We start from the raw sequence: 12,398 nt of genomic DNA, 5'->3' as shown, positions 1-12,398 counted from the left end.
ATAATGAATAGTTCAATTTAAATAGAGACTCGTTATCTTGGAAACCAGTCGCTTTCAGTTATACTTTATCATACGACAACGGAAGTAATTGGACGAGCAAATTCCATTTATAGACTTTTAGGCCGGTCGTGGCATTTGTCAGTTTTATTATCGATTCGAAGTAACAATCTACTATGTCAACGTGCACTACACTGCACACAAAACTTTCGCGGAATTTGCCTTAAGTGAAGTTAGTTCTCCGAATGGAAATATCTATATTGTAATACAGGGTCTATCTAAACTGTAAAGGTTTTAGTTCGACAATATTTGTTTCTCGTTTCGTGCAGGATATGCAACAGTCTTAAAGATAATTGTCCGATTTTCTTGATCGATAAAAACTAATAACTTGTATTGGCTCCACCCGATATTACGTAACCTTCAGATTTTTATGACATAGCCGTTATATACACGAGGCAATCAAATAGAAAGATATTTAACAAAATTAATGATTTGAATAAATTGAATAAAATTACCGCTAAATAGCAATATTTATTTTACAATATTAAGTATTTTTGTGTTCCAGTTTAAAGGATGAGTGAGCCAGTGTGACTGCAGGCACAAGGGATATAGCATCTTAGTTCCCAAGGTTGGCGCATTGGCGATGTAGGAAATAATTAATATTTCTAACAGCGGCTTTGTCTATGGGCGATGGTTACCATTTAACAACAGATGGCCCATTTGCCCGTCCTACTTTATAATTTTATAAAAAAAAACTTGAAACGTTAATATGCTAATTGGGAAATAAGGTATGAATCATTGATTTTTTATCGTTCATTCGATTAATAATCATATGTCGATAATGTTCTCGAAATTATTTTTAATAAATGGTTCTATATTTAATAGTAAAGCTTCAATTATCCGTCGTCGTCGAAGGATATTAAAATAAAGACAAAGTACTAGCTACTCTGTCTTTATTTTAATTTTTTTTAAAACAAACATTATTTATCTGTTTTACGTAGAAATTGCGACGGTAAGAACAAGTTTTTTTTTCCCCGAATCAATAATCTCAACGCATATTTATCGATAAAAATTTTAACATAATCGGTGAAAAAATAATTATAAAAAATAATAATAATAATTTACTGGTGGTAGAGCTTTGTGCAAGCTCGTCTGGGTAGGTACCACACACTCATCAGATATTCTACCGCAAACCAGCAGTATTGTTATTGTTGTGTTCCGGTTTGAAGGGTGAGTGAGCCAGTTTAATTACAGGCACAAGGGACATAAAATCTTAGTTCCCAAGGTTGGTGGCGCATTGGCTATGTAAGCGATGGTTGACTTTTCTTACAATGCCAATGTCTAAGGGCGTTTGGTGACCGCTTACCATCAGGTGGCCCATAAGTTCGTCCGCCCTCCTATTCTATAAAAAATATATATATATTTAAATATATATATATTTATGATGTGTGTTAAGTTAAACACATTGTGCTTCCGATAACGAATAACACGATGATTCTCTAATTGTAAATATTTATTAGAAATCTGTTACTAATGAAACAATAGAAGAAAAACAGCTGTAGTTCCAATGGAGCGTGAAATGAAATTGATTCGATACGCACTAAATAAAACTTGTTCTCTATTTATAGCGATTAATGTCGCATAAAATATTTGTGCTCATTTAAATAATCAAAAGCTAATTTATATGTTACTAACATATAAAAAAGCTGAGATGGCCTAGTGGTTAGAACGCCTGAATCTTGTAAGGTTAGACTGACGATCGTTTGTTCAAACCCGGACAAGCACCACTGAATTTTCATGTGCGTAATTTGTGATTATAATTCATCTCGTGCTTGAAGGTGAAGGAAAACATCGTGAGGAAACCTACATATGTCTAATGTCATTAAAATTATGCCACATGTGTATTCCACCAACCCGCATTGGAGCAGCGTGGTGGAATATACTCCAAACTTTCTTCTCAAAAGGGAGAGGAGGCCTTAGCCCAGCAGGGGGACATTAACAGGCTGTTACTGTACTGTATATAAAAATTACATTTCTCGTACACATAGGATATATTCATAAGAAAAATTCTAAACCCGGAACGGGGCCCGCCCATTGTCTGGAGCGAATTTGATACATTTCGAACTTCGCTTTCGTCTGATTTATTAAATACGTATTGTATTGTTGTCAATTATCATACATTTTGGCCAACAAACGAAATCGGCAATCGCTATGTGACTTTGTCTATGACCACAGTGTATGAATCTTTATATTCATCACTATTGATGAACCTATTCATAAGTTATACCGCCACTCAGCAATAATTTATGTGTTGACAATGTAAGCACGCGAGTGTACTTAATATAATGTGTTTGTCAATAGACACAGGTGTTCGACAAATAACCATACTTACCTTATGTTACGAAAAAATTTAACCACCATACTAATTTCACATTTATTTAGATACAATGGTATTGTAAGTTTTAACTGCACCGTTGGTTTAGTGGCTTGATGTAAGGCCGCAGACCCGGAGGTCCTGGGTTCAATTCTCAGGTCGGGCCAATAAAAAGTTATTGGATTTTTCTATCAGAATATTCTCAGTAGCAGTCCGGAGTATGGAAGTTGGAAGTGTGTACACTTCCGTGCCTTGGAAAGCACGTGAAGCCGTTGGTCCTGCGCCTGAACTCTTACCGGTCGTGTCGGATTGCCGTCCCATCGGATTCTGAGAGTAAGGGAATAGAGTGTGCACCTGCAACTTGTGTTTGCGCACACACTTGTGCACTATAATATCTCCTGCGTAGTTGGCTAATCTCTCTTGAGATTGGCCGACGTGATCGAAATCGGTCTGGAGGACATTATTGTTAAGTTTTGGTATTGTTACAATGGTATAACTCAATACACATTTTATCAAGCGGTACATTCGCTTGCTGGACTTCTTGATTCGTTAAACATCGTCTCCTGAAGTGTTTAACTGGTATCATACGATTTCCACATTAAAATAGGCCGTTAAAAAGAGTTTTTATTGTATATTTCGAGGTTCATGGAACGATTGATAATCGCTTCATATTAAGAAAATCTCATAACAATTGACAGAAGCACTAAAAACAGTGTATGTTAATAATAATGGAATTTCATTTTAAATTACCTTTAGTGATGCAACGTTCTGGGTTTAATATTTATTGCTCAGCCAAATAAATAAATAATATTAATGTTTTTCCGATATAACGAATGATGATAAATGTTCGTTGATTCTTCCATATTTACTCACGAACGCTTTGATTACGAGAGGTCATGGGTTAGACTAAATAAAGTAAACGTGGACTATATATACGGAATATAATTATTGTTTTTAGTAGATTTGAATAAAAAGTATTTTTAAAAATAAACGTTAATACATAAAAATGAATTAAGAAACATTTATTATTTAATATCACATGTATATATAATAATATATAATAATAATAATAATAATAATGTCCTGGGACATTTTTCACACACGGCCATCTGATCCCAAATTAAGCTTGTACAAAGCTTGTGCTATGGAAACCAGACTGATATACTACATATACTACTTTTCTTTTGTAAATAAACACTTATATAGATAATTACAACCAGACTCAGGACAAACAGACATGTTCATGCACACAAATGTCTGTCCTGGGTGGGAATCGAACCCACAACCTTCGGCGTGAAAGGCAAGTATTTACCAACCACGCTAACCGGCTCGTGAAATATAAAAACGTACCTATATCATTTATATTTATTTTATATATATTTGAAAAGACCACTTAGCTATGAGGTCATAAAAACATTTTTATATGATAAGTAAAAATTGTTTATTTATAATATCTATTGCTAGTAATAAAAAAATGGTTCGAATACATTCGTAGAAATATCTAGTAACCTTTAATATTGGTTTGGTATCATAACTCGGGGCGTCATAGCTGTATGCGTAAGCGTACCTGTGACGCTTTATATATACTTTACATTCGTCACATTAAATAGCAATATATAGTTTACTTAATTGCGTTCCGGTATGAAGGTGAGTGAGCCAATGTCTATGGGCGGTGGTGACCACTTAACATAAGGCCCATATGCCCGCCTAGCTATAACATAAAAATCAACTTGCAGTGGAAATAATGCAAGAATCATATTTGCAGTGAGAAAATAAGTCTGATATCATTACAATTACAGTCTGTTAATAATTCTATACTTATTGCATATTTCTTATTAATATGTTCTCTTTATAAATATTAAATAAAATACGCAGGTGCTAAATTGATATGCGTTTATAACTACAATATTTGTTATATTAATTATACATGATATATCGTTATAAGCCGAGATGGCCTAGTGGTTAGACGGCGTGAATCTTAAACGATGATCGTCGGTTCATACTGTGGCAAGCACCACTGAATTTTCATGTGCTTAATTTGTGTTTATAATTCACCTCGTGCTTGACGGTGAAATTGAAATTATGCCACATGTGTATTCTACCAACCCGCATTGGAGCAGCGTGGTGGAATAAGCTCCAAACCTTCTCCTCAATAGGGAGAGGAGGTCTTAGCCCAGCAGTGGGACATTAACAGGTTGTTACTATAACTATCGTTATAATGTTTTAAGTGATGTTCTTTGAGAAAAAGTTAGTAAAATTAATTTTAAAAAAAATGCAGTTTTATTTGTAACGCTTGTGTGAATAGTTATTGACGTAATAAAGATTTTAATTCTATCACTTGTATAAAGTTGAGTTCGACTTAGTTTTTTATTATTCAAAACATAGTTTATCCATGCGAATTTTGTTGCTGATTGAGAATTTATATTGAGAGCCGCACGAGAGACAAAATGAGTACTAACAAACTGGTCGGTTTTCATTCCACGTATCCTTTCACCTCTGGCACTAAATTAATTATAACTAGAAAAGTCATTGGTGCATGCACGGTTTGAAACACGCGATTAAGATCACGCTTACCAAACAAAAACGCTCATTAGCTAATTATTAATTAAAGTATAAATAAATAAATACGATACATACCATAGTGTAATGGCCGTTAATTCTTTAACAATGCTAACTAGTCGTATCAAAACGATTTCTTTCATTGTTTACAATGTTTCCATAATCTAGTATATCCATAAAATAGTACAAAACAAAGTCGATGAATTTCTCTGTCTGTATCTCAGCTAGTTTCTTCTAAACTATGCAACGGATTTTGATACGATTTTCAGGCATAGAAAGATCATTAAACGAAGAAGGTAAGTAAGTAAAGTATGGGCCAATAGGTCGATTAGCGAATGATTTTTTTTTTTAATTTATTTATTTATACACAATTTTTGTTTACAATTCTCTAATACTAGCCCTGAATTCCAAACTACCTTTCGCTGTTTTTTGGAAGTCAGTTCCTTCCAAGATTTTAGTTATCATAATTGTTTCTTATTATAATAAACAAAAAAAATTAAAAACACAAAATAAACATATTTTTTTATAATTTTCATTGGTTAAAAAATACACGGGATAAAATCCTTATTTTACCGGTAAGTCGGAACGGGCAGCTAGTAAGATATGAAGAGTACGAGACACCGCGGCAGACACATCTGACGTACACATCTTATCTACACGTAATAATCTTACGTGTGACCGCTGCGAGTGCATTGAGATTTGACTGGCCACTAAGATCACTCATCCTTTAAATTGGAACACGACAATACTTGGTAGTGCTGTTAGGCTTTAGCATATGTGATGAGTGGGTAGTACATATCCAGACGAACTGGCATGGAATTATCACGATAATTTAAAAAACGATTGTTCTAATAGTTTCTAGTAACAAAGCAAACTATTAAAAAAAATTTGAGGTTTTATGTAAGTTTTAAAAAACAATCGTTAAATACAATAGATTGGCGAGCCGGTTGGCGTGGTTGGTAGAACACTTGCCTTTCACGCCGAAGGTTGTGGGTTCGATTCCCACCCAGGACAGACATTTGTGTGCATGAACATGTCTGTTTGTCCTGAGTCTGGGTGTAATTATCTATATAAGTATGTATTTACAAAAAAAAAAAAGAAAAGTAGTATATGTAGTATATCAGTTGTCTGGTTTCCATAGCACAAGCTTTATACAAGCTTAATTTGGGATCAGATGGCCGTGTGTGAAAAATGTCCCAGGATATTATATTATATTAATAGATTAGTTTTAACCGCATGAGAAATGGAATTTTTTGTCTGTCGTGTGCATAGAATTTCGTGGTCCCTACGACGAGAATAACTGCCTCAATTCACGCGGCATAGTGTGAACGTGTTGTAGCCCTTATTCGGCACGTTTCAAAGTTAAACGCGTTACGTGTAAATTCTTGTGCATCGACACTTAAAATTGAATGCATAATTAAAATGTCATAGTTATGTCATTTACGGTTTTCTGTTCGAACGTACACGTTTTAATTTAAACGATTTTTATTGATGTTCCTTTGTCTTAATTTTAGCTATGCGTGTCTTCTAAGATAGCTTTACAATGGATGACTAACGTCTACAGAAATAAGATTTCGAAAATAAATTCGATGTGAATAATAATGTTTGTTTATGTTTGACTGTTGTTTCGTCACAGACTTGACATCAATGTATTGGAATTCGTATGCAACTTTGTTTTGAAAACTGTTTATATATGTAATCGTCATGACTATCAATGGTAAGTATAGTTCGTAACATACCGTCCGGCATGGTAGGTAAGGAGAAAGATATTTGTGTTGGAGAGAGGGGTGTTATAAAAAATAGCCTGGGGGGTTTATAAATCTTCTTCTTCGGGATTCAAGCTCGCTTCATTGACGAACCGGTTGGCGTGATTTGTAGATACTTGCCTTTCACGCCGAAGGTTGTGGGTTCGATTGCCACCCGAACAGATATTTATGTGCATGAACATGTCTGTTTGTCACGAGTCTGGGTGTAATTATCTATATAAATATGTATTTACAAAAGAAAAAGTAGTATATGTAATATATCAGCTGTCTGGTTTTCATAGTACAAGCTCTGCTTAGTTTGGGATGTGTGAATAATGTTCCAGGATATTTATTATTATTATTTTATTATTCATACCAATTTTCATCAAAATCGGTTCAGTGTTCTATCCATGAAAGCGTAATATACAGAGTTAAATTGCATTTATAAATATATACGAAATTGAAGTCATTTATAGTAGCCAGACACTTCTTCAAGGGATAGTCAGTTCTGTGATATATTTCTTTTTAAAAACCTAACTGACTGTCACCGAGCAGCAGAGCTTCTCAAGACGATTAACATCGGATTTTATACCGGAACTCTTGACGAAATAAACCATCACATCCAAATAAATACGTACATTCTTTAGAATGGTTTTAAAACTTTTAAATTATTAAATATTGAGAGAGTTGAGAGTGACCGCGGTCGAAATCGGACATTCCTTCGTTATCATCTTCAATTATAAATCGCGCTTGAAGAGCCGAGGAAGTAGTAAAAATAGATCTAAAATCTAAAAGGAAACCATTAAATTATTAAAACAAAGTCACAGTTAATATCAATAATCATATATAAATACAACAAGTTTCCGCGCGCGTTTGAGGGAGGGGGGGGGGGGTGTTTGCGCGTATGCAAAATTTCATGATCATCGGTTGAGTAATTAAGACGTGAAAGCGTAATAATAAACAAAGTAAATCACTTTCGCATTTATAATAATAATTATTATTAATTTAACGGTACTTTATAATTGATCAGATTAAGTAATTATGTCACGACGAAGGCCGTGAATCAATAAAGCAGAAATACAATGTCCCTTTATAGATACAGAGGGGAGTCCCGTAATAGATAAATTGACGTGATTTCGCAATTTTAAATCGATTAAATTACTTTCAACTCACCTCTTCACTACGTGAGATGTGTATAGTTTAGTCCAGTAGAGATATGGATATGCCAAAAAACTTCTGCAGTTACCAAGGCCATGGCCTAAAGTCATGTTATACTTTTCTATTACAGCTTTTATTTTATATACAAAAATAATTTTCATAGAATAGGTGGGCATTCGGCACATTAAATTCTAATTGCGACACAGAGGTTTGCTTCGATATAAAAATGATTTTATGAAATCAGTTTCGATGAAATAAAGACTTAACGGCACCTTTATTATTTCAATTATTTAATTTGTAATTTTTAACCATTTTGAAGATAAGCATTAGTATATAGTCACGTTAACTTAACTTACTGACAAATCAATATTATTTATTGCAATAAATTAATTGTTATACATGCTTATCTCATAGACGTGATGGGTACAAACAATTTGCCAGATTGTCGGACGGGTATAGTCACCACTCCGCTCCGGAGGGTCATAGTATAAATGGCCAATCAACAGTGCTTCCTTAGATTAGCGTCTTGAAACATACAAAGTCTCCAGCTACATAATATTAGTATCGATATTCATTTTGTAATAAACTGGTTAAATCCAATGTAGCAAATATTTTAAGCGAGATTATAATCCATTAAGTCTCCGTAAAGAATATAAATAATTTTCGGAGTTTCGTTATAATATTTTATCAGCCATTAAAGTCTCTTTTGATAGCGCTCGTGCGATTTAATTTATTTTTCTGTAATCGAGTTTCCCGAACAATATTTTTTAGATATAGTTTATTATTGTTTAAATTTAATCATTAATATATTTGGCTTAGCAATGACGGTTTTATGATTTGGAATCAAATTCGATTAAAACCTTTCCTGAATAAAAGAAGGTCCATCCAAACATAGGTTTAAGTAAGGGTTGTTACTTCTTACGTAAAATTCTATATGACTTTTATTTTAATTGCAGATGTCCGACGAATAGTCGACAACCCTGCACTCTACGATAAATATGAAGAGTTCTCAGTGCGTCGAGCGCTCGCCGCTGACCCCGACACGCGGTGGTGTCCAGCGCCGGACTGCAGGTAATGACGATTAACTTAAAACGTAACCTAACTCATTATTTAGAAGAATAATCTATTTCATTTGCAAAACTTCCTTTTTTCTCTACTTACAATATAGACAAATTCTAAAGTTTAGGCTTTTTAAGTGATTTAATAAAATTGTGAGCATCCCGTGAAAGTTTGAAAAACTTAAATGTGTTCCAAACTATCATCATACTTGGTGGGCTTTGTGCTAGCCAATCTGGGTAGGTACCACCCACAATATCTTAATCACTAAAGTTGGTTGGTATGGGCAATATCTATAAAAGCTGGTGACCATTTACCGATGGCTGATGCCAGTCTGCCTACCAAATACAAGAAAAAATACACGAAAAAGTTGAATTGGTTTTGCAAATAAAAAATATTGTAGTTACAATAATATTTGCCAATAGCTGTAATCCTAAAAAATATCCACGTAGGTACCGTGATGCTATATAATTATTGTATATCGTAGTCCATTATCAATAATATAGTGTCATGTGTGTCGTGTTTCACTTGAGGATATTTAAAAACTTTCATGCAAAGCCACTTCTATAATCAAAACAATTATTATTATCACCATGCTCTGACCTTTAATCTAATTAATATAATCCAACGGTGTCCATCAGCTAATAGGGACTTGTCCATTAATTCGTATAATTAAAGCCAAGTGGGTTCACGAGAAGTGAACATTCGCTTAACGTAGAGCCTGACGCGTGCACCTCTACTGCTTGATCTATTATAAAACATTCTGTGTACGTTTTTTAGTCAATGCAATTAGCATTGTTTATTGTTATTGTAATATTTTATCAGGACATTTAAAAAAGCAATAGTTAGTAAGTCCACTTTTAACGCGTTGATTTCTTAATAGTTTTTCGGTCGGCCTAAAAAGTTCTCCCTGGTCCTTTAAATTCTGTCATTGTACCGAATTGTATCGTACCTTTGGTGTCGAGCATTGGAATACTTCTACTAATCCTTATACTAAAATATTGATCAAGTCATCATACTTGTTAGCAACATTGGCTCAGGAAATCGTTCCCAAATTCCCTGTAAATAAAACACTGACCAAGTGTGGAACAGTTTCGCAGTGGTGGCCACGGGTTGCGCGTCGTGTCCGAAGCTGACGTGCCTGGCGCCGGGCTGCGGCGCGTCGTTCTGTTACCACTGCAAGGCCGCGTGGCACCCCACGCAGACCTGCGACGCGGCGCGACGGAGCCGCCAGCCGCCGCCGCGCGCGCCGCAGCCCTCGCACAACGAAATGGAACACGGTGAGGACATTTTATGAACGGCTCGTAAACTCGACAGGAAATACGACGACAGTTCATTATTATTCTAATATTTATGTTTATGTTTCAGGTGAAGTTAAGCCATGTCCGAGGTGTTCAGTGCTCATCGTCAAAGTCGAGGACGGTTCGTGCAATCACATGGTCTGCTGCGTTTGCGGCGCGGAGTTTTGCTGGCTTTGTATGAAAGAAGTCTCAGATCTGCATTACCTAAGGTGACTAGTAAGCTTTAAAGAAAATTCTATGGGTTACGATATCAATTCTTCAAACCAGAGGTTTAATTCTTACGCATAATTATAGAAATACATTTTTTATTTTACCTTTTCAGTCCAAGTGGCTGCACATTCTGGGGCAAGAAACCTTGGTCAAGAAAAAAGAAGCTACTCTGGCAGTTAGGAACACTCGCAGGAGCGCCCCTCGGTATCGCAGTGGTAGCGGGAGTCGCGTTGCCCGCGCTACTGGTGGGGCTGCCGCTCTGGGCCGGTCGCAGGGCACACCGGAGACTGCGGCGCGCCCGCCCCGCCCGCCGTAGGGCTGCAGTCGCCGCCGCTGTCGCCGCTGCGGTAAGCAATCACTTACTTTGTCTTTACTTCATCATTCCTTATCTGATTAACTTGAGGTCCCAGTGTGTTTGACAACTCTATAAGTAATAGGATATTTTAGTCTCGGCCCTCAAATTGCCTGCCAATCCTCTTTCAATATGCTTTTGATGTTTGATTTTAAATTAAACCAGTTGGGGGATTGTTTTTGAGTCGCCAAGTACGAATGGCATTGATGTATGCGCTTGACACAAAATAATGCAAAGACCACCACACTTTGCGAGAAAATACACGGCGAGGTAATTCGGCTCGCGAATAACGAGATACTTTCTTCGGCAGCTGATCGTATCGCCCCTGGTAGCGGGTCTGGCCGTGGGTATCGGCGTGCCCATCCTGCTGTTCTACGTGTACGGCGTGGTGCCCGTGTCGCTGTGCCGCGCGGGGGGCTGCGCCGCGCCGCCCGACGAGCGCGACCACCCGCTCGACCATCCGCTCGACCTCGACGCCGCCTCGCGCCGCCTCGAGCCCAGCATCGGTTAGTGATCGATTTCGTTAAAAAATGCTCGAAAGCGTTTTCAAATTAGCCGAATTCCTGCTATAATTCAGTCGAACCATTGAAGCGAGAAATTACGGCGATAACAATATCAATATAATTATCGAAGTTTTCACTTCGACGATGAAGGAAATGACGAGTACGGCGATTATCGAATCTCTAATTCCAGGCGATGCGTCGCTGTCGGCCGGCTCGCAGCAGGCGGAGGTGCGCGCGCCGTCGCTGGCGGGGCTGGCGGGCTCGCTGGGCGGGCACGAGGCCGCGTCGCCCGCCGCGCACCGCCTCGAGGTGACGGCCGACGTGGCCGCGTCCGACACGGCCAGCGCCGCCAGCTGGCCCGACGACCTGCCGTCCACGTCGTCGCGCACGGCGGCGCGCCTGCGCAGCCTGTTCCTGTACGGGTCGACGCACCCGCCGCCCGACCCGGAGGCGGGCCCGTCGGCCGCGTCCGGCGCCGCCGCCCCGCCCGCCGAGCTCACCACGGCGTGCGAGACGCGCTCGCCCTCGCCCGACGACTCGTAACGAATCGCGTCCCCGGCCGACGACGCGAGCGGCGCTCCCGAGTGACGGCGTCGGGCGGAGGGACGCGGCCGCGGGGCTGCGGTGTCGCGATCGAATGCGCTCCGCTGCGCTTCGAGGACTGAGTGTGATCGGAAGCGGTTTTCGATTCTAGAGAGATTGCCGAGCTTCGCCCCATTCTCATTATATTTAAGATGCCGATAAGGACTTGTGTCGGTCGTTCCTTTCCTTCCTTCTAAATATTAATTAGTATTATTTCAAAACGACTATGACAACTTAATTAGTTTTAAGAATCGCCAAAATTAACGAAACCTAGAAGATATTTACGGCACCGATCGGCGGTCCCTACGATAGATGCTTCGCGCTTACAGTGCAGTGTTATTCTATCTGATATTTGTGATACTTTGAATAATAAATACTATAATTATCTAAATTATTTAATTTTTCACGTTTGTAGGCGAAATGTATAAGCGATACTATATGTTTATGTGAATCATTAAATGTAAACTATGATTAAAATACGATTACATATAATTTGTTTTATTTACTCAAAAACATTACTTTGAAATGTAATTGATTCTATTCAATAAAAAGGCATTACAT

General features: G+C 37.8%; 2 protein-coding genes across 3 annotated transcripts in view; both read left to right on the top strand.

Moving 5' to 3' along the window:
- The window catches only part of LOC126772811 (E3 ubiquitin-protein ligase RNF19B-like), a 60,072-nt gene extending 48,133 nt beyond the window's left edge, over positions 1-11,939 (top strand). For both annotated transcript variants that reach the window (XM_050493401.1, XM_050493402.1), the window contains exons 4-9: positions 8,790-8,904; positions 9,982-10,169; positions 10,258-10,399; positions 10,513-10,747; positions 11,063-11,258; positions 11,446-11,939. In XM_050493401.1, coding sequence (XP_050349358.1) covers positions 8,790-8,904; positions 9,982-10,169; positions 10,258-10,399; positions 10,513-10,747; positions 11,063-11,258; positions 11,446-11,798 — 1,229 coding nt within the window. In that variant the 3' untranslated portion in view covers positions 11,799-11,939. The remainder of the gene's footprint in view (positions 1-8,789; positions 8,905-9,981; positions 10,170-10,257; positions 10,400-10,512; positions 10,748-11,062; positions 11,259-11,445) is intronic.
- The window catches only part of LOC126772874 (ADP-ribosylation factor-like protein 6-interacting protein 4), a 143,118-nt gene that overhangs the window by 115,221 nt on the left and 15,499 nt on the right, over positions 1-12,398 (top strand). The window lies entirely within an intron of this gene.

The sequence above is a fragment of the Nymphalis io genome, chromosome 13, assembly GCF_905147045.1.
Source record: "Nymphalis io chromosome 13, ilAglIoxx1.1, whole genome shotgun sequence".
Classification (NCBI taxonomy): Eukaryota; Metazoa; Arthropoda; class Insecta; order Lepidoptera; family Nymphalidae; genus Nymphalis; species Nymphalis io.
This window is presented reverse-complemented; position numbering and strand designations above follow the sequence as displayed.